The 21947-nt window shown below is 53.8% G+C and overlaps 1 protein-coding gene across 1 annotated transcript; it reads left to right on the top strand.

Annotated features, from left to right (window-relative positions):
- Positions 1 to 6605: 6605 nt before the first annotated feature.
- NFKBIE (NFKB inhibitor epsilon) lies at positions 6606 to 21540 on the top strand. Its single transcript, XM_054062465.1, has 6 exons — positions 6606 to 7042; positions 17422 to 17524; positions 18031 to 18262; positions 18426 to 18514; positions 18814 to 19062; positions 19374 to 21540. Exons 1-6 carry the CDS (start codon positions 6729 to 6731, stop codon positions 19437 to 19439), a joined length of 1053 nt encoding a protein of 350 aa, XP_053918440.1. The 5' UTR covers positions 6606 to 6728; the 3' UTR covers positions 19440 to 21540.
- The last annotated feature ends 407 nt before the right edge of the window (positions 21541 to 21947 follow it).

The raw sequence follows: 21947 nt of genomic DNA, 5'->3' as shown, positions 1-21947 counted from the left end.
CCTCCCTTTCCAACAGGCTGCCTGAGTGCAATTTGCTTATTTTCCATCCAGCCCCACGAGAGCCTATTTCTTCATTACCACAAATATTTGTGAGGCTCCACAGTGGTTTCTGGCTTGGGTTAAATCACTTTTCTCTCTGCAGCAACTCAGCATGGTACCCAGGGCCCTCCCTCACATCCCCCTCTAGAAATGAAAAGCTGATTCAGAGCTTCCCAGATGCTTTTTGACAGTCCTCAGGATATCTTGCCTGATATTACTCTGAGCAGCACTGACCTCCTCAAGTGCCTGGAAACTGAGCCAAATCCTCCACTAGCAAAAGCTTTGTTCTGCCTGCATTTTTTTGGCCCATTATCCCCAGTAAGGAATAAACCATAGAGACTAAAGGCTCAGAGAATTTAGCCTATCCCTAGTTACTGTCCTGGGAGTCATTTCCCTAAAAGCAGAAAATAGGTTTCTGTTGCAATTTGCCTTCCTCACATTGAGTGGTTGCAGCTGACGCATTCTGGTCTGGGGAAGCACCCCCTCATCACCCAACTCCCCCCACAGACCGGGGCAGACAGGAGAGACAAAGCCATTCTGGGGAAGAGGCTAAAAGCCCACCTCACAACCCTTCTGCCTGTCTGCATTACTTAGGGGCCATCACATGGGCCAGAGCTAGCAATGGGGACAATGTCCCGGGGAATGGCTGCAATCCCACCTTCAGTGTGCCAGGAGCAGCTGTTACCTGGGCAACACAGGCTAATTAATCACTTATTCATGGCACCTGGGCTCCTCCATCCCAAGGGATGGCCACCTGTCCTCTGCATGCCCTGCGCTCCTGCTCAGCACCTGAATATTTCTAACAGCTTGCTCACCCCCCACCTCATCTCTCTCTCCTAAGCACTGCCTGGACTCCTCACTTGCTTACAGGAGCGTGGCTCCACCAGGTCTGTTCCCAAATCACTCTGATGCAAGCGTGGAGAGACAAAAGCTCTAATTCAGTCTGACAGTTGGGAGGTTCAACTCTCCTGAGAGCAGAGTTCAGCCTGCACGAGTAATAGCTCTGGCAGCACTGCACAGCTTGGTAGGGACCAGAAGAGTAGCCATTCAGAGCACCGTTAAGAGGCAAGGACTGGGCTAGTGAGCAGTTGCTAGTGAGCAGTGAAGGGCTGGAATGAAGCATGAAGAACTCAAGCAGAAGCAACTAAAAAATGGAAGTTAGTGAATCCTCCTTTCGAACAGTCATCAGGTCCAGTGTGGTGATGCTGAAGCCTGGGGTGGAGCATTGGCAGCACCCATCCTGCACTCTCCGGCAAGGTGAGTTGAGGGATCGTAGGGCGAGTTGAAGTTTTTGTTTTGTCTCAGATAGACTGTGCTGGATGAACTGTGCTTTGAGGGTCATGAATAAATGATAGCCCAGCAATGGAGTACTGTCTGCCACAGCTATTCTACAGGGAGGGAGGAGCGCTCTTAGTTAAAGCAGTGTGACTGGACAGAGGTTATCAGAGCCACCCTCTGGAAGTGAGTGTGTCTCTCCACTAGCTATAAAGGGAGCCCCAGGTGATGAGATTTCTCACCTAGGGTACAGTTTCGCTATCTGTTTAAGCACAGTTTTATTATCAGTTCTTCAAGACCATCTGCTATCCCTATCCCCATTTGTAATCACATCTGCCATCTCCTTTGGGAGAGCTCTGAGCACACACAGCTGCGTGCACACAAACACACACATGTAAATAAATATATATCAAGGCCTTATCAGCCATGCATTTGCCCAGATGCAAGCAGAGAGCATTGCAGACACTGAGCTGACAGGAGTTACTCAAGGAGATCTGATTTAGAACGAAATTTTGTGAAAATATATAGGGATTTTGTTCATTTGCTTTCTACGACTAAGGATTTTTAGTGCACCTTTATATTGATTTCATTCTGCTTGTGGAAGTGAATGCTGTGGTTGAGAGTGGGGTGTGTTAGCAGTGGTCCCCATTCAATAAAATCAATAGATCCATTGTCCAAACTCCTATATGTCACACATAGAGCGGTGAATGACAGAAGGAGCTAGAAACTACCACGTCTAGTTCAGGACTCTGAGCAGCAGTGGGAATTGTGGCTTCTTATCAGGGTGGGCATTAACTGGGCAACTTGCCGATCGCCTACTATGTACAGACAAACCTGATCTGCTCTGGGTTGTGTCACCATACTGGTGCAATGGGTCCTGTAACATTATGGGACCGCACAGCAAAAGGATGAGAGGCATCCAACACAGGCTGCAAGTAGGAAACTCCAACTGGAAATAATCCTCTAGTGCAAAAGCATGCGGGTATATAGAGAAACATCCTTGGAGAGGTTCAGAAGGTCCCTGTGATTTCAGTCAAATTTACCACAAGAGGGCAGCCAGCGTTTTCTGATTATCCCCAAAAATAGGCACCTGAAGAGGACCTGCTTTGCACAGCTCTGTTAGAAAGCTCACTCTCACTTCTGAGCATTACATCTTTAAAATACATGTTCCCACTTTACTCTGTTAGGGCAGAAAGTGAAGTGACCCAATTTACTGCACTACAGAGCTGATTTGCTGTCAGATATATGGAACAGCAGTCAAAGGAGAGAGCCTGTTGTCTTCCTTGTGGCTTTCCTGGCTCTCCCAGAGTTCTGCTCTCAGTTAAGGGTCCAGCACATGTGGCTTCTCAGCTGAGCTCCCTGACCTGGAGCTGGAGGTCCAGGCGGAGGTCTGTGTTACTGCTTGGGGCACCTAGGGATATCTCAAATGTGGAAAATCCAGTAGGAGCTTCCTCACGTGGATCTAGCACCTTTCTCATGGGCTCAACACTTCTGATGCTGGGGATGCAGGAAAAGCGCTGCACCCCCAAGGAGCAGGTCAGCCCAATGCTTGCATGGGACCACAGCTGTGCTGTGGACAGTCTAAGCTGGCAGAATGTAGCACCAGTCAAATTGCCTGGTGTGAATTACTGTGACAATAACTGCTTTTAACAGTTTCAGGTAACTTATGTTGCTTAAATATGGCAAAGGACCACAGCTGGGAACCACAGAACCATTATTTTTACTCAGATCAGACACAGACTGGGCATAAAGTCCCTTTCTCCATCTCTGTCAGCTGCATCTCACATATCTCGCCCAACTAACACCTTTAGAAACGGTGGAGAAGGTGCTGGTGCCAGGCCAGGCTACAACAGAGGTGGACAGAGCTGGGTTCAAGAAGTTGCGTAAAGAGACCTGTGTTTCACAGAGCAAACCAGAGGGCCGTACTTAGAGACAGAATGGTTTTGGAGTCCTCTGGGCGACTCTCATGCCCAGGCTCTTCCCCGATGCTCCTGGCAACACAGTTTGGTGGGAAAGGATTTCTGCGTCCAGCTTCTTGCCCGAGAGGTTCTTTTCAATAGCTCCCGGTGCCTTCGAGAGGGCTGTGCTGACACTGACCTCTAGTGGGGATAAATCGCTTTCTCTCTATTTTTTCTCCCTGCAATTTTAACTATTTTAGGTGACACATCTTAAAGGGGACTGGAGAGAGTCCAGAATTAGACTTACATTTCTAAAATCCTCAAAAGCAAATCGGAACATCAATATTGGCCTCATATTATATTTAAATGTTTTTACTTCCTCTACCACTACCTGCCAATACATTTTGTATATATAAAATAGACATGCAGATGTGTAATGTATATGTGTATCTCCCTATATTTAAAGCCTCTAAAAGTAACGAAAGTTGAAAACCTGTGTGGCCAGGCAGAAAAGCTCTCTGTTAAGAAGACAGCATGGAACAAAGAGCAAGCTTTGCTGAATGAGTGACAGAAAGCAAGTAATGGGTCAGAACAGACAAGTTAATCTTCCAGACTCGCCAGTCAAACTGTCCAAAGGTCCAATAGAAGCACACCCAGCCCGAAGAGAGATGGCAAGGAGATGGTCCCTGAGCTGGGTATTTGTCAGTATAGTTGGAACATCAGAGCAGAGAGTGGCTGGACCTGGGTGCTTGGGTGGCTTAGCCAGTTTTAATGGGGAGTGCCAGGTCTCTGCAGTTCAGCATTAGCAGAGCACTGCAACACAGTCTGTGAAAACGCTAACTGGGTCAAGAAAGTTCAAGGCTCCCCTCAGGAAAGCCACAAGATCACTAACTCCAGCTATGTACACATCAACAGCAGAGGAAGGCCACCTCCAGCAGCTGCTTGGTAGCCAGAGACACAGACGGCATGCTGTGAACTGCACTATAGAGTCCCAGGTGACCTTGGGTTGCCTCACTGCAGTGTTGGACCATGGCTTATGAGCTCAGGCTCTGTGCTTTGGCTGAACCACTCCCGGGACCTGTGCTAGCCCTGGAAGCAGGCTACACGTCTATCCTGCAACTGAACAGGAAATTACATGATAATCAAGGGAAAACTGCCTTTTGCTATAAAGTCAAGAAGCAACTGATTCAGAGCAAAATGAAATCTTTGTGCATCACTACACAGGATTGTGCTGATCTGACCAAAGTGGATTTCTCTCAATATCTGACTTCATCCATGCAAAGCTGTCTAAGGAACAATTCCATGATAGAGCTGCAAACCTAGTAATATCTACTATGTTGAAAGAGAAAATGGCAAAGGCATTTTGGAAAGTATTTGGTAGTATTTGAAGTAGTAGCAGTTGGGTACGTAAGTCTGAAAGAGTAGAACTTCTGTGTGGGGGTCAAGAATGTCAGCTGCAGATGTACATGGAGCTGGGATACAGCCACTGCCAGGGTACGAGAGGGAGTGACAGGCATATATGTCCCAGATCCCTGTCTTGTGTTGGACAGAACTGGTAAGATGTGGAAAAAACTCCTTTCCCTTAGCAATTGTAGTCTTGCATACAGGCAGTGTCGAGGATACAAAGGTAGGTACTGAAACAGATCATGAGTGCAGGAGGGAAACTTGTGTCTGGGGGTTATTGATATCCACAGAGACTTCCCTTGCCTACCTCCTGCTGCACTCACAGCCTAAAACCTTTCTTCTTGCCTGGTCAGAGGAACTTTTTGTGGGTATCTTGCCTGCATTAAGGCTACACTTTAAGGCCTGGTGGCCAGTGCTGGGGGATTGACGCAAACAAAAAAATAGGCAGCTGCAGTGTAGGAGAGGGAAGTCATTGGCGCTTTGCATGTGCTTTGTGTGAACTTGGTCCTGTACCCACTACCAAGCTCTTCCCAGGTGAGCTCCCTTGCAGGTGTATGACAGGAAGTGATCTTTCCAAACCTGTCAAGCTAACCTGGAAAGATGGGCACCCTGCAGAGGTGTAGAGGCACTTCAAGCAATAAAAGCAACAAGAAAAATTGATTTTAAAGCATCATCTGCATTCAGAGCTATCTTAGTTGTCTTCCAAGGAAAGCTCTCAAGAGAGAGCAATGAACCTGGTATGGTGGGAGAGGTCAAGGATCAGCTTGGGCCCCTGGAACGCGACTGGATGAAGTCTACAACATCCAATGTTGATGTTGGGAGAAGAGCACTGAAGTGCAGCCTGGTCAATCATTCATAGGCAGAGCTGGGCCTTTGTTTGAGCTTCTATTTTCAGCTTTGGTCTCTGTGTCCTGGCTGCTCGTGTGAGCCACAGAAGCTGCTCTGGGCTTTCTATTTGCAGCAAAGAAAAGTGGTGGGAAGCGGCTGGACCAAATGACTTGTACAGCCAACTGTAGTGACCACCCGGCCTTCCCTTTGCCTGTACAGGCAGGACAGACAAGAAGGCGTCTCAGCAGGTGAAACAGGTTAAACCACGCACGTGGGAAAAGCGAACAGTCTTGTTCACACCTATCTCTGTTACCAGTAAGTGACATCCACCATATCGTTTCCCACAGAGCCCACAGCTTCCGTCAGCACCTGGGCATGCAACAGCATCCTCCCGCGCTCACCGCCTGGTTTGACGAGGTCCCTCTCCCTCCCCTGGCAAACCTGCCTGCTATTTAAAGAACCCAGACAAACAGGGCAGGGCAGGAGGCAGGTTCAGGATACACTGGCAGACACTGCCCGGCTTCGAGAAGCACAGCACACGCACCTCCCCTGTGCACCCCCGGGTGTTTTTTCTCCCCACTATTCCTCCCGCACTGCCTCCCTCTGGACACAGCAGTCTAGGGGAGCATCGCCCCCCGGGCAGCGGGTGCGGGGGGAGCCCATGGGGCAGCAGGGAGATTCTCGGCCACCTTCCCTGCGCACCCCACGGGTGTTTTTTCTCCTCACTATTGCTCCCTCGCTGCCTCCCTCTGGCCAAAGCAGTCCAGGGGATTATCGCCCTGTGCAGCGGGTGCGGGGTGAGCATCACACCACTGCAGCAGGTGCGGAGTGGGGTGCAGGGGGAGAATCCCACCAGTGCAGTGGGTGCAGGAGAAGCCGATGGGGCAGCAAGGAGATTCCTAGCCACCTCCTCTGTGCACCCCACAGGTGTTTTTTCTCCCCACTATTGCTGCCTCGCTGCCTCACTCCAGACGAAGCAGATGCCGGGAGAGCATTCCCCACCCCCACCTCGTGCAGCGGGCGCGGGGTGAGCGTCCCCCCGGTGCAGCGGATGCCGGGTGAGCATCCCCCCCGGTGCAGCGGGCGCGGGGGGAGCCGCTGTGGCGGCGGGGGAATCCCGGGCAGGCGGGGCCGGGCGCGGCTGAGTCAGTGCGGGCCGGAGCAGGAGCAGGAGGAGGAGGAGCCGCTCCGCCTTCGCCTCCGTGCCGGGCGCCGCTCGCTGGCTGCGCGGCCATGAGCCCCCCGGGGCCGGGGCCGGGGCCGGAGGGCGGCGGGCGCTGAGCGATGTCGCGGGCGGCGGGCGGCGAGTGCCGCAAGGAGGCGGCGGGCTGGGAAGCCGAGGACGGGCAGTGCGACTCGGGCATCGAGTCGCTGCGCTCGCTGCCCGGCGGCAGGGAGACCCCCGCCGAGGTCCCCGCCGAGGGCGCAGCGCAGAGCTCCGCCGCCGACGAGCGCCTCGACTCCAGCTACGGGTCCGGCGCCCTGCCCGAGGCTCTGCCCGGGTTGCCGGCCGCCTGCCGCGCCGAGGAGCCGCCGCTCCCGGGGCTCAGCCGGCAGCAGCTGGAAGCCCTCACCTACGTTTCGGAGGATGGAGACACGTGAGTGAGCGCGGCCCCTGCCTTCTTTCCATCCCCGGCGGTACCTGGCGAGCACCGCCCCTCCCCCCTCCCCCCAGCCCCGTGCTTGGCCCCTCGCAGCCGAACCTAGAGATAAGCCGAGCTTTATCTGCAGTGGTCCTTATCCCTCTCCCGAGGAGCCCCCGGCTGTGAAGGCCTCCTCAAGCCCCGATCTTGAGTGCTTCGAACCTCGCGCCGCACAGGGATGCTCGGCACCCTGGCACGCGTTCGGGTGGGGACCAGCAGGGCATCCGAGACGGGTCCGGCGTGAGAGAGGAGGGAGCGACGTGGCACAGGATGAATCCAACGTAGGAAGCCGACTTCCACTTGCTATGGGGCTGCTAGCAGCTAGAAGGTGGTGTGGGAACAAATAAAGCCCCCCCTCCTGCTATCTCTTCCCCAGAGAATGCAATATTTCCTCCCCGATGGGGCTGCGTGAGATGGTGTATAAGCAGGACTCGAAACAAGGTTGGCTTTGCAGGGGGAGAGCTCACGAGAAGGCTGTGTTAAGGCCACAGATGCTGCTCAACAGAGCAATACAAGAACTATTTGTTCTCAGGTGGAAATCGCCTTGCTTTGTTAACCTGCCTGCACAGCCGCTGCTTTGCTTTCGGCAGAGTTGTGACGCACGCCCTGCTGCAGGGCTGCCCTCCTGAGCCACTGTGACCAAGACGAGTGTTTCTCTTAATAGAGGCGGAGGGGGGCTTCCCACATCCGTAATGCTCTCTCAAGGGCAGAAGCATGAGGCTGAAGGTGTTTAGTTTGGTGTCTAGTAACTGCCTTCAGCTAATCATGGTTCTTTCCTGTCGCACATTCCCTCAGTGGAAGGTTTTCATCGTGAGTGAAGTGTGCTTGCAACTGAGAAGAGCAAAGCTTTGTGCCAAACCTAGGCTGGAGTTTAATACCAAGGAAGAAGTGCAAGAGGAAGAGAAACTAGAAGGCACAGACATGAAGCAAGCACATGTCTTCAGTACTGGGAAAAGCAAGGAGCCTTTGTCCTTGCCTCGCAGAGCACATTTGGTTCTGAGGCTGAAGATGAGCTCGGAGCCAGCCTGACTGTTTACTTCCTGGTTAGGAAGGAGTCTGTGAATCTGCTAATTAGTTCATTAATGCTCACTGTGGGATCTGCTCCAAGGATTGGCTGGAAGTCTCATGGCAAGCAAGGTTAGACTAAACCCAGCCTCCCACGCTCCCCAGCGAGGCGCCTGGATAGTGCTTTCTAGCCCTGTCCTATCTATGGGCTGGCTCTGGGGCTCCTCTTCTGGAGGAGATTCACCACCTTTCCTGATTGTAATGCTACAGCCAGCATGCCCATGGAGTGAGCCCAGGGGTCTTTTAAGCAGAGCTGTGAAAGTAACACTACAAAAAAGCCCGTACCAGGCCAGTCCATCACGGTTTGCCCAAGGTTTCCTGCTTACTGTTCTTTAGTGAGGCCGGTACATGCATCTGCTTGGAGATGCTCGGGGCAGTCTTGTGAGGTGGTTGAATACTTTGCTTGTCAGACTTGCTTGGCCAGAGCGTAACACAAGCATCTCATTAACTAGGGAAACATTAATCAATGGTGCCTTGGTTACTGTAGGCAGAAGAGGCTCTGGGAGCTCTCTCCACATGGTTGCAGTTGCTCTATTGTTTTCTCTCACTCACAGTGCAGTTCAGAACAGGAAATCTGTAAAGAGTGAGGGAGGGAGTGAAAAGTCTGCTGATGGTGCAGCTTGTACAGCTTCAGGCTGGCCAGGTCCATGCAGTGGGACAGCTTTCCAGGGATCCACTCGCAGCACTGGGGAAAAAAGCTATTCTTGTGGTTAGAGTGTCGAGGCTGTGGATTTCTGCCTCTGCTATTCCTGTCTCTCCTGACCCTGCGGCAGAGGTAGGCGGTATTTATATTTAGAAATGCTGAACATCCACCACTCCGGTCAATGCAAATGGAGGCTGCGAGTGCCCAGCGACTCATTGAACTGCCACCGGTTTTCTATGCAAAAACAAATCGGGGCTGATAGTAATGCTGAAGTCTAAGGAGCAATTGCTCATCTAGCAACAGAAGTTCCCCAGAGAAAAGGGATCAGATGGCTACAGGCTGCATCTCTTTCATCCAGCCAGACAAACCCATCGACTTCTTTTCATCTTTGTCAGCTGCACACTGCCTTGCTTGAAAGTCTGCCACAAAGCAGTTCCAGGCCGAGAATTAAAATCATGCTATCATTATATTTCAGTAGACTTGGGCAACAACACTTTCCTGTAGTTGTAATTCTGAAAATACAGCAAGTTCAGAAGTTTTGGCCAAGTAGTTCCTTTTTCCCCTGCTGCCCTGTCTAGTACCAAGCAGAGGGGAGCACCAGTCTTACACAAAAGGAGCTGGCAAAAGTCTTGGCTCTCCATCTGGCAGAAGTATTGGCTTGTCCGTAGATCCCCCAAGCTCGTCTACCTGTGCCACCTCAAGGTGTGCCTGCAAGGGACTTGCGTTTGTCAGTTTGTGGGGGAAGTGTATGAGGTGGAGGCAAAGGATCATGTGCTTGGGTGGTTGGAGTGTCAGCAGGACCTTCCTTGGATACCTTCCTGCCCGCCTCTGCAGCAGAGGAGCGTTAGCCCAGGCAGGGTGAAGCAATGGGGCTAAAACTGGCTCTTCCTGTGCTCAAAATTAGAAGGGGTCCCACTTCCGGAGGAAGTAAATTGACCAACAAGGAAGATGTGGGTGTGATGGCCAGTGAAATGTGTGGGTGTCGTCTTCCAAGAATCATTTGCAAAAGTGCCACTCTCCCCCTCACACGTCCCTACTGCCACTGGTGGTCCATCAACCTTGAGGAAGTCAGATCTGCTGTAGCTGGGCTACAGCACATTAGTCCTTAAGAGAGAGTGACATAGCTGGCATGGCAAGAGAGGTCAAGGATGAGGAATGGGGTGACGGGCAGAAGATGGTGGTACACTTAGGGCAGCAATATGTATCATGCAAATTCCACAGCAGGGTAGAAAGCAAGTCCTGTGCAAGCATTCTTCTCCAAGCATCCATCTTTTCCTTGGGAACCAAGTGGTCTGCTCCAAGCATCCATCTTTTCTTTGTAAACCAACGCCTTTTCTGTTGATTTGAACCCCAGTGGGACAGCTCTGCGTGGAAGTGAAGAGAGGGGCTTTCCAGCTGCAGGCATGGCTAGCTCTGAGCAGGCTGCAGCCTCTAGGCTCAACCTTTGTTAGGGTTCATTAAGGGAACCCCTTGCTTCCTGGCCTTGCCAGGCAAAGGCATGAGTCCAGTGTCCTGGGAAAGGGGTGGGTATGGGACTATTTCCTTTGGAGTAGGATAGGGTGTGATGGGGTTGACTGTCATGTTCCATCACAAGGGAGGACCTCATTATTTGCCTTTGTTTATGGCAACCTCTGGCAACTCCAGAGTTGTTTCATCAGTGTGGGAAATTAGGCTGAGCTTCCTCTGCCTTAAACATGTTTTCTATTCTGTTTGTGCTGGTCCTTGGGCCACGCACTAGCTTGTGCCATCCATACCTGATGCCGTGGTGATGGACCACTTGAGCAGCTGCGGAGACCGCCTGTGGTCTTGCTCTGGGCCCTCTGGCTGTGTGTGCTGTGAATGGCTGGGGGCTGCATGTCTGCAGCAGGGTGGCTGTCTTCTGCACAGGTCTCAGTATTGCAAAGCGATGCTGCTTCCCTGTGAGAGTGAAGGTCGAGGGACGCCAGCTCAGTCACAGGAGAGAGACCTTGGCCTCCTTCAGATGGAAAAAGGGACTGAGTGGTTTTGGTCAGGTGCACATTTCGGGGAGGGAGGGGAGCAGAGGAAGCCTGACTTCCTCCTTCCACCAGAGACAAGTGCTGCCCCATCTGCTGATAAGAAATCACGTGCCAGTGACTCGTGAGCTGAGATGCCTTAACAAGGGTTTGGGGACAGTTAATTGAGTAAACTAAGGCTCCCTGGAGCTGATGTTCTGAGCTCTCCTCCACGTGATGGTAGCGAAGGGGTCTTCACTGGTGAGCCCTTGCCTGTGAGGGTAGCCATTGAGTGCAAACGCTCATCTTGTGGGGACAAGGCCACTTCTAACCATTCGCTGACGTGTGCCAGTTGTAAATCTACCACCTCGTGTAGCCCTGTGCCAGAGATCTTCCCCACAGAGGAGAATAAAGGTTGTCCTCATGCAGGCTGCCTTCTCGGTTGTGGCTCCTTGCTCAGTGCTTGACCTGCTGAACAGGGGTATTGCTGAACCCCCACAACCCTGCATCCCAGCACGTGTGCCTGGAGGAACACTCTGCGTGTAACACTGTGAAAGAAAAAAAAAAAAAAGAAGTGGAGGACTGGAGAGACACAGTGTCAGGAGAAGGATTAAAGAAATCCAGTGTAGAGAGCACACCTGATTGCTGGTTGGGCTGGGAGTTCCCCTGCTCAGTTGTGCTGGGCTGTTGCTGGCTGCCCAACAGCAGGATGGCCATAGTTAATGGGAAGCAGGGATACTCTTATTTTTTCCAGAGGGGCTTTAGAAGGCTACTTGCCGAACTGCTGAGGGAGTTTTGAGTCCATCATGGGTTGCTCCCTAGCACACCGCTGTTGTGGAGCAGAGAAGAGAATGAGTCCTAATGTGGGGCTGGCCAAAAGGAGAAAGGAACCTGCTGTGTCCAGCTCCCCATGCCTGGCCTCTCGGCTGTTCCTCTAGAGGAAGGAGTTTAGTGAGCTGGGTAGGGCTTAGTGCCCCTCCATGCGAGGGCAGGCAGCTCTGCACAGGCTCCTTTGGAATGTCCCAGAAGTTGCGGACTGCCACAAGCATCACACACGTACAGCCTGGCATAAGGTGGGTAGGTCCTGGCAGCTCTCTGAGATCATGCAGGCAAGAAGAGGTTTTTTCCCTCTTTTTGGATGACTTCAGCCTGGCCCAGAGGAAGTTTCTTCAGACTTTCCACTTGCATAGGTTTGCCTTAAAGCTGGGGAGAGGCACAGGGAACTTCAGCACAGAGGAAGGGAAAGAATGGCTGGAAATTTCCATGTCCTGAGGTGCAGAAGCCTGGTGATTCCTGGCTGTAATGGATCAGTTGAGGTGGGACGGGCTTCAGGTCCTTGCACTCTGCGGACAGGCTTGGACGCTGCTGAGAAAGGGTTAAGCTCAGCTGAATTAACAAAGAAAGTTTTGACTTTTGTTCATTTGTGCTTTTTTAATACAATGTAGATAAAAGAAGAGCCAAATGTGACTGTGTAGGAAGAGAGGCCATGGGATCTGAGCTGTGAGACTGGTTGCTGAGCACCTCTCAATGAGCTGCATGGGATGCTCTCTGCATCCCAGGGATCGGAAGTCCCTCTGACTGGGGCAGATGCAGGGATGAAGGAGGGGGCCCTGAGACTGAAGGGGGGCCTTGAGATATCCTGGACCATGGTTGGTGCCTCACTAAAAGAAAATCCTGAGGCAGTGAGTTTATGTGTGTGGGGCTGTAAATGATTGTTAGAGTGTGTTGTGCTGGCTCTGGCAAAGTCCGGGTACTATCCTCTTCCAAGAGGCTGTTCTGACCTAGAGATACCTCTGTGCGCACGGAAACTGTAGAATGTGTTTTCCTCTTGATGAGCAAGAATGGGAATTTGCTCTATTTGAAATGGAGTTGCCATGGCCAATGGACCTTTCAGGGTGTTTGCTGCTTTTATTGCAATCACTTGTCTCACTTCTCAGCCCATGTCTGTGAAAGCAGCTCCATCTGCCTGGGACAGCCTGACCTGCTTTCTAGCTTGTCTCATCCCTACAGTGATGGTAGTGCAGGAGAGACCCCTTGTTTTGCAGGGGGGCAGTCCATGTGTATGTGGTGTTTAGTGTTTCTGCAACCCAGGACCCACAATCTGCTTAGAAATGGAGCAAAATGCTCAAACATGTATGTGCAGAGTCTACAGGTTGTAAGGCCAGAAGTGCAGTATGTGGCCTTCATCTCCTCCCACCTCCTTCTCCTCCTCCTCCTCTGTCTCAGTGAAAAACGAGTTGCTCGTAGCCCTCTCATAATGCCTTCTATGACAGTCAGCCTCCAGCTCCCCTAATTCGCCAGCATCTGGACCAGGCCTTCTGCAGAGCACCACAGGATAAGTGGAGGCTGTCTCCTCTGCTTGCCTGTTGCTTTCCACCACTCCATTTGGCTCCAGGAGCAGCAGGCTGGGCTGAAACCAGTGACTGAAGGGGTTTTGCTTAGGGAAGGAGAGAAGAAACCTGCAGAACAGGAGACCCAGGGCAAGAGCAGAGAACATGGGGATGAGCCTACAGATGGCTGGGATCAGCTGCTCCCCTAGAGCTGCCAGTTTTATGGAGCTGGGCAGAATCACGTTGGTATGCAGGAAGGGAACCAGGCTGGGCTGGCAGAGGGCTGCAGGGCAGGATGGAGCTGTGTTTGCTGAGTCTGTTGGCAGAGGTTCATGCTGATGGCTGAGGAAGCGGTTAGCAGCGCAGGTTTTGGGGCTGGAACAGGAGAGCAGGGTAAGCGTGGAATTCCCCTACTGTATTCCTCCTCCCTTGCTCTCCTCTCTTGCTGCTGGGGCCGTTTCCTCCCCTGAACAAATTTCTCTTGTGCAAATCGTTTACATGATTTCCTACTGCTGTGCTCAGCCAAAATAAGGAGCCAGGAGTGAACTGTTCCCGCTACAGCCATAGAACTTATCTAGAGGGAGAAAAATCTATTGAAGCAGTTTCTATTGAATGCTAGATCCCTTGACCTAGGTGCTTCTGGGGTGAGATGTTGAAGGGAGAGGCTGCCTTGAGAACAAGGTGTCTTACTCTGCAGGTGGGGGGATCTGCATAATCAGCCCCTTTTCAGAGGTTTCTGCCTGTGTGTCAGATCTGGTGTCACCCATACCCTTACTCCTTGCCTCCAATTGCAGGCATCCTCAGACATGGTCACTTTTCCTACCAGATGCTTGAGTTCACTCCGGAGCCTGGGAGATGGACAGCACTGTGGAAATAGGTGTTCTGTGCCTAAACTAGGACCACTTTGGGCATGACAATGCTGTATGTTCAGACCCCTTTGCTGCAGGATTGTTATCTCTCAGGTGATAGGTATGTCACCTTGTGCCAGGAATGCCCTGTGCCTGTGGGACCTTTGTGATTCAGAACACTGAGTCCCATTATGCTAGGATAGAGCTGGTGAGCAAGTGGAAAAGCTGAGAACAAGCCAAGCAGTCGGTACTCCTGGGTTGGCTACATTTCCCCTGCCCACAGCTCCTCTATCCCCTGTGCTTTCCAGAACTCCCTGTTGCCCTCTCCGAAAGTCCGTCTGGGCATCCACCCCCACGGCTACAGGTGCAAGTGGGAGCATGGGAGGGTGGAAGCAGGCAAGGAGAGGAAGGCAGAGGAGAGGCATGGAGTCAGCTGAAAGGAAGGAGGAAGGGTCCAAGTGTGGCAGGGTGGAGGGCTTGTTCTGGCAGAGGCGCAAGGCTGTAACTGGGTGAGGAGGAGTGTCTGGCAGTGAGCAGGTATCTCTCCGTTGCCATGCCCTGGCTCTGGGGCTTGGCAGTGAGCGCTGTGTGCCAGCATGCAGCAGCCAGTTAGCAGCTGAAACACATGGCTGCCATGGCAGAGAGAGAGGGGTGCTTGTAGCCGTGCTGCAAGAAAGTGGAGATCTGCACAGTGCCTGCATCTCAAGTCTCCTGGCTTTAGGAGGTTTCCTGTGTTAGCAGGAGGTTTTGCAGGGTTAGCAGGAGACCATCCTGATTCCTGATTGGCAGATTCACAGAGTGCCGTAGTGAACGCATGTTCTTGGTGAGCTCGTCCCAGCCCAGTGCCCTCACCACGACTCCCCTGAGTAGCTCACAGCTTTCGCAGCCTTTTCAGGAAGCTGAGGGCTGGCAATGAGGAAAGAGGGGAATGAATGCAGAAATGAAAGCACGGAAGGAGGCTGTGCCCGGGTAGAGATGGAGGAGGAAGGAAGGGAAAGCAGGCCTTCAAAACAGGCATGTCCCAGCTTCAAGGTGAAAGCCTGAGCTCTGACTGGGTGGGAATGGTCACCCCCTTCACCTCTGTGGCACAGGTGTCCAAACTTGCTCAGCATCAGCTGAGCCCCCGGGGCTCCACTGCCTTGTTGAGCTCTGAAGCCACCCAAGCCAGGAAAAGGGAGATGTTAGTGGTGGTGGAAGGCTGCCTGGAGTTTCCATCTCCCCTGGGAGATGCCCCACTTGTCCCCACATGACTGCACAGCACGGCGTGGGTGGTGGCAGAGGGGCCGGGGGGATTCCTGGGGACACAGGGTCTAGCTGCAGGAGGGCACGACCCCGGGTGCTGCTTTCTCCCCTGAGAGCTCAGTGTGACTCTGGAAAGTGAAAGAAGCAGAGGTTTAAAGTTCAAGCCGAATTGCCTTGGAAAGTCCCTTGTCTGAGCAGTGTTATCTCTGCCATACCTGAAAAAGGCACATCCCGTAGCCTCCTCCCACACGTGGTGCCTGGGAGCAGGTTTGGAGAAACAGGGACTGTCCCTGCAAGTGGGCAAAGGACACCTTGGTGTAGGTGCTGCTGCAGGGACCAGATGCCTGATGCAAAACCCAGTAGGGAATCTCCCTGCCTGGATCATACCTGGACTGGGGCCACTGAATGCCCACTGAAGGGAGGGGTATTCTTGCAGCTGGTCTTCCAGCTTTGTGCCTCGCTCCTGCTTCATGCTAGACTGACCTGGGCGCCGTGGCTGTGCTGCTGCCCCATGGTCCACGGAGGGCAGCCCCCACGGGTGGGGCTGCTCCATCGCAGTTTGCAACTCCCTCCCCACCTCTGGGAAGCACTGGAAGCGATGGGGCACCCCATGGTGGTGCGGAGGCAAATGCGGAGGATGGCCTTTCCATCCAGTGAAGAATTCCATGCCGTGTATGACCTGGCGGTGGGGGGATGCAGCCTCTCCTGTCAGCCTGTCACCTGGAAGCAGGGCAAAGAGGAACCAGCTTCCTTGTGTCATGAAAAATGTGTCTCAGCTGAGGGTACCCGAGGTCCTGGGTGCTCCTCAACCCTTCGTCAGTGCTTGGAGGATGTGGATAAAAGCTATTTGGGCTCCTCAGCGCACCCATGTCCTCACTGCAGCTGGCAAGGTCAGCCCCAGCTCTGCTTCTTTGCTGCAATGCTTTAGGGCTAGGTCTTGTCTTCCCACCTGCAAAGGGATGCTGTCCCTCCCTGACATCGCAGATGGCATCCCAAAGCTGGGCTGTCTCGTGAGCAGGTTGTCTTTCTGGGGCTCACACAGCTTTCGCCCTCTATCCCTCATCCCACCCAATGGTGTGAGTCCACTTACAGCCCAGCCTTTGGTTCAGAGCTTATCCCTGCCGGAGATAAAAAGCCACCCAGGGCCCCTAGTGCATGCAATGAGGAGATAGCAGGAGGCTCAGCTCTTGCATGTCAGGCTTTGCAGAGCTGGAGATGCTGCCCGCTTCTCACTGCTGCTCGCTCCTCGCTGCTGCCCGCCACAGCTGGAGCTGGCCCAGAGGCACTGCCCTGTGGCGGGGGGCAGTCCCTCTGTGTGGGGCCCAGGAGCACAGCAGGTTGGTGGAGGGGACTGGAAATTCCCTCTCGGCTCTGCCTCCATCGCACTCTCACTTCTGTTCTGACTGCACCAGAGGCCAGCATCAGACCCAGCTGGAAATAAAAACCTCTCCGTGGGCTGGGGGACTCCACACTGCTCATGGCTGTGGGGGCCACAGTCCTGAGAATATGGGCTCACTGCTGGTCACTGAGGTCCAGCAGCCTCACCTCTGGTGTCCCCCTGCACCAGCAGGCTGAGTGCCAGCCCTAGCACAGCAGTGCCAAAAGGGAAAGATGTAGGGGAGAGAAGAGGAAATTGACATGGGCCAGCAGATTGGCTTTGCACAGGAACTGTGATGTGCAGGTGATCTTGGACTGGTGTTGGGCTCCTGCCTAGCTTTGGCCGCCTGCCTTCACAGAGGGGAAAGCAGAAGTATGGTGCACAGCTGGTAGCGCAGCCCTGGAATTCCCCAGGCAGCAGCCAGAGCCCAGACCTCCCTCCACAGCTGCCAAACCCAGCCCCTGGGCTCTGCAAAACATACCCCAGGCTCTTTGGATCTGCCCCAATTGGAGATCTGGCTCTGGGCAGCGCTGGGTCCAAGCCCTGTGCGTGCCTGTGAGGTCTGATGGAGGACTGTGCAGTGCTTAGTGGGGACGGGCGTGTTTGTTCCCTGTGGGGATCAGAGTGAAGGACTGGGGAGCCTGAGGCCATGTTCCTGCCTTGCCCTGCTGCTAAGCTTCTCCAGGGAGAGGGCAGGATGGAGGATCTCCAAGCTGGTGGGAATGGAAGGGGACTAGCGTCGGTGGCGAGGTTATTCCTCCATACAGCAGTGGAGGATCTCTACTCCCAAGTTTGGCACTCAGGACTCATTTTTCTTATCTTTTTCCTCCCCTATTCCCTTTATCCCCTCTATAGGTTGGTTCACCTGGCCATTATCCACTGTGTCCCAGCTGTCGCACTCTGCTGCATTGCTCAGCTGCCCAGGGAGGTGCTGGAGATACAAAATGATCTTTTCCAGGTATGCAGATGTGGTGGGCAGAAAATGGGATGCCAAATCCATCTGCCCTTTCCCCAAAACACCCCGCTTGCTTCCTTCAGAGTATGGTGAAGGTCCCACATGAGCAACGCCTTTCCAAGGAGGGGAAGAAGGGTGTGGGAGAGAGCTCTTTCTCAATATGTGATAGCTCCCAGCACCAAAGGATGAAAGGGTCCTTTACAAAGCCCCAGGATGTCTTGGACAACCCCAGAGAGTGGAGGAGACATGGCTTGAATGTGACAGGGTAGATAACCTGGGAGAGTGAGATCTGCCCCTACAAGTGATCATGGAGCTGAGATACAGGGAAGCAGCAAGCCGTTTACATCCCCCGTGTCAGCCACACTTAACCCCAGGACAGGGATGGGGTCCTGTGCCACAGATTGCCCATGCCACCAAGCTGGCTCTTGTTGGCTGGCATGGCTCATCACTCTTGGTGTCCTGTGGGGCATCCTCGCCTTTCACAATGTCTGTCCCCTCCTCTTTTCTAGACCCCGCTACACCTCGCTGTGTACTTGGAGCAGCCCAGTGTGATCGAGGCACTGATCCACAAGGGAGTCAACCTTGGGCTACAGGACCGCAATGGAAACACCCCACTGCACCTGGCCTGCGAGCAGCAGCGCCTGCAGTGTGCTCAGCAGCTGCTGCAGGGCACAGCCCTGACGGAGGGTACAGACCAGCCCCATGAGCACCACCAGGACCTGCAGCTCCAGAACTGGCAAGGTGAGACCTGGGGGCAGCCTGCTGTGGAGCCAGTGGCCAGGTTGGGGCAGAGACTGTGTTGTGTATGCAGGGGAGTGCAGCAAGGCAAGTGCAGGGCCAGGGCTGCCACGTCTCGGTATGGTCTGGGCTGACTGTGGCTCTCTCTTCTGCCTTCTCATCCCAGGCTTGGCCTGTCTGCACATCAGCACCTTGAAGGGGAACATCCCAATGATGTCTCTTCTGCTGGAGAGTGGTGCCAACATCGATGTTCGGGTGAGGCTGGGGCCATGGTGCGTTCTTCAGCTGAAGTTAGGCATGGTTTCTGGCTCCCTTGAGCATGCCCTCCAGCCTTGGGCAGACACTGCTGGGTGGTGGCAGGACTGCTATGGGGCTCAAAGACACTGGATTTTGAGGGAGAGGAGACGACAGGTCCTTGCGGGGCTGTTGAATGCTATGACTGCAGTCGGATGGGGACTGCCTGTTCTGCACTCTATCAAAGGGATGCAGGTGGATTCTGCAGGGTCTGTCTGACGAGACCCCACACTCATGCCTTTTTGGTCTGTGCATTGCAGGAGGGCACAAGTGGGAAGACCCCATTGCACCTGGCTGTGGAGTGCCACAACCGCAGGGCTGTCCAGTTCCTGCTGCGCAATGGGGCGTATGTGGATGCCCAGATGTACAATGGATGCACCCCGCTCCACCTGGCTGTGGGCCGCAAGGATGCTGCCATCGCTGCCATCCTCTCGCACTCCGGGGCTGACACCTTGCTGAGGAACATGGAGAATGAGACAGCCCAGGACTTGGCTGATGGCAATGATGATGTGAGTCTGTGAGGGGGGACACCTGTGGTTCTGCAAGCATGTTGGGCTGCAGGCATCAGAAGATTTGGGAAGAGCTCCTAGGAGGAGTTTCTAGCTATGCCTACCCTACCCCACAGAGTGCAGGCATTGGCTCTGGAGGTGCGTGGGTGCTTGTTGCCTTGAGCTCTGGGGAAAGCCCAACCAGGGTTGCTTGGCACTTCCTCAGGGAGGTGAGGGGCTGCGGGGCTATGAGGGCAGGTCTAGGCCCCTACCTGAGCCCAACATAGACATGACCCTGGATCCTTACATGTCCACACCCTTGGCCTTTGCAGCTCCTCGCCTTGCTGCCCTTCGATGACCTGAAGATCTCGGGAAAGCCTGTTGTGTGCTCTGAATGAATGGCTGGACTCCTGGACTCCTTTGGCCCGCCGGGCTGCCTCCTCGCTCTGCGCTGCTGCCCTGCTGCCTGCTGGGACTTTGCCTGCCTGCAGTTCAGTGGCAGTAGAGCCACTTTGGGAGAGTTACTCCTCTTTCTACTCTTCAGAAAAGTTTTGTTAGTCTCGGGCTGCCTTCCCAGAGGGAAGAAGGTGGTACTATGAGCACTACACAGGGGAGGCTTTTCTTTTAGTGTTTGCGCCCAGCAGCAGGACTGAATTTCCCTTCCCTGCCATGGGTCTGACTTGTGGGGGTCTCCAACCTACACAGGGAAGGAGCAGGAGAAGAGTTGTTTTCACACTGTACAGTGTACAAAGCTCCTCTGGCACTTCTCAGCACCATCAGAATAAGTGTGGGGTGAGAAGAATTAGCGCTCACTCTAATAAACGTTTGTTCTTGCTGTGGGCGCCTAAGGTCTCGTGTGATCTAAGCTACCACACTCCCCCACAGCATCAGAAGGCTGAGCATTACCCTGGGCACCTGAGGGCTGCAGGAGCTTCCCCAGGCTGCCAGCTGCCTCGGGTCCTTAGCACAGCAGAAGGTGAGTGGGAGCACAGGGGCTTCCCCACTTGCAGGGCCGTTCCTGTGCCTGTGGCCAGAGCCAGGGGATCCCAGCCAGGCACGCCATTCCTGTGATGTCCTGCTGAACTTCAGGGCTGAAGACGGAGCATAGGAGGTGCAGGAAGACGAGACATGGATCCCTGCTTCTGCTATCACGCCTGACATCTTGCTGCCTTACTGTGCCACCCCATCCCCTGGTTTGAGATGGTGTTAAAAAATTTAGGGCATGGGTCTTCTCTGTGTTTTAGGTTCCCCCAGGTTGAAAGCAGAGACTGCATGGTTATCTCCACGTCCCTTCTGTTGTTCAGCTCGCCGCCCTTCCCTGCCCCCTCTCCATGCCAGAGGAGCACGTGCAATGTATTAGGGAACCAGCAACCAAAGATGCTGTGGGAATGGAGACAGTGTGTGCCTGACCTCATCTCAGCCAGGGAAATTCCCCACTTGCTGCCTGGGAGCAGCTGCTGTTGTTTGGGGCAAATCACAGATGGCGCAATCACCCGACATGCTCTGGAGTGAGCTGTTGTCCTCCTCCTCCCGTCTTGGAAAGGCAGAGAGAGCCATGGAATGCTGCCAGGAAAGCAGCATGGGCTCCCCCCAGGCCTCTCTGGAGCTTGCCTGGTCTCTTGAGCAGCCGTGGCCTGGATTGCTCGATTTCTTCTGAATATTTGCCTCTCACCTTCTGGCAGGACTTCAACCCTACTGCAAACGACCCATATTTTGCTCATGGGCCTCGGCCAGCACCTGCCTGGAGCGAGTGTCTTGTGGGGCTGCTCTGGTGACACCTTCAGAGGGGATGTGGGGCACTCCAGGTGGCTCAGAGCAGTGGGTGCAGGCACTGCTGGACAAAGCAGCATGTTGAGGCTGAGGATGCAACTGGGTGTGAAGGGGAGGGAAAAGGCAGAAACAAGTGATCTGCACTATCTTTTTCTTATTATTTTTAAATAAACTTTTTTTTAAAAAAAAAAAAATAGTATCTCAAAAAACGTTACTGGGCAGCCACTGGATGGCTGCAGCCAGCTCTGCAGCCTTGCCCAGGGCCTGGATGGATACTGGGTTGAGGTTGCTGAGGGAACGTGGGGCTGGTGTGGAGGTAGCCTCCCCCTGCCCTGCACCGACCAGACAGCCCCACCACTGGCAGCGGCCAGTGTGTGTGCCTGGAGTGGGGCTGGGATCCCGGAGCGGGGCTGGAGGGATTCCAGGGATGAGTTTTGAGGGGTTCTGCACTGCAAGCAGGTTTTTTTTCCTGTGTCAGATTTGGCTGGAGCTGAGCAGCAAGCGTGGGCTTAGTGTGTGAGCTGAGGGGGTGGGGGCCAGGGCTGCTCTCACGCCTGGAAACTTGGTCCTGGAACAGACACCTCTTTGGCCCACTGGCTTCCCCTCTCTGACTTGGTAATTTCCCCTCTGGGCCACAGGACAAGCGATCCTGGCCCTCAAGCGCACTCTCAACAAGTCTGCGTATGACACCAAGCTGAGTGGTGAGGTTGACACCCCTGAGGGATGGGATGCCATGTGAAGGGACCTCAACAGGTGAGGTTGACACCCCTGAGGGATGGGATGCCATGTGAAGGGACCTCAATAAGCTGGAGAAGTGGGTTTGTGAAAACCTCATGAGGTCGAACAAAGCAAAGTGTAAGGTCCTGCACCTGGGTCAGGGCAACCCTCAGTATCAATACAGGCTGGGAGTTGAAGAGTATGAGAGCAGCCCTGCAGAGACCTGGTGGATGTGAAGCCTGACATGAGCTGGCTGTGTGCCAAAAGTCTGGGCTGCATCAAAATAAGCATGGCCAGCAGGTCAAGGAAAGGGATTCTGCCCTTCTACTCTTCCCTGATGAGACTTAACCTGGAGTATTGCATTCAGCTCTGCAGTCCCCAGCACAGGAGGGACATGGACATGTTGGAGCGGGTCTGGA

The sequence above is a fragment of the Cuculus canorus genome, chromosome 3 (assembly GCF_017976375.1).
Source record: "Cuculus canorus isolate bCucCan1 chromosome 3, bCucCan1.pri, whole genome shotgun sequence".
Taxonomy (NCBI): Eukaryota; Metazoa; Chordata; class Aves; order Cuculiformes; family Cuculidae; genus Cuculus; species Cuculus canorus.
Note: the sequence above shows the minus strand (reverse complement) of the source record. Positions and strands in the feature narration are given on the sequence as shown.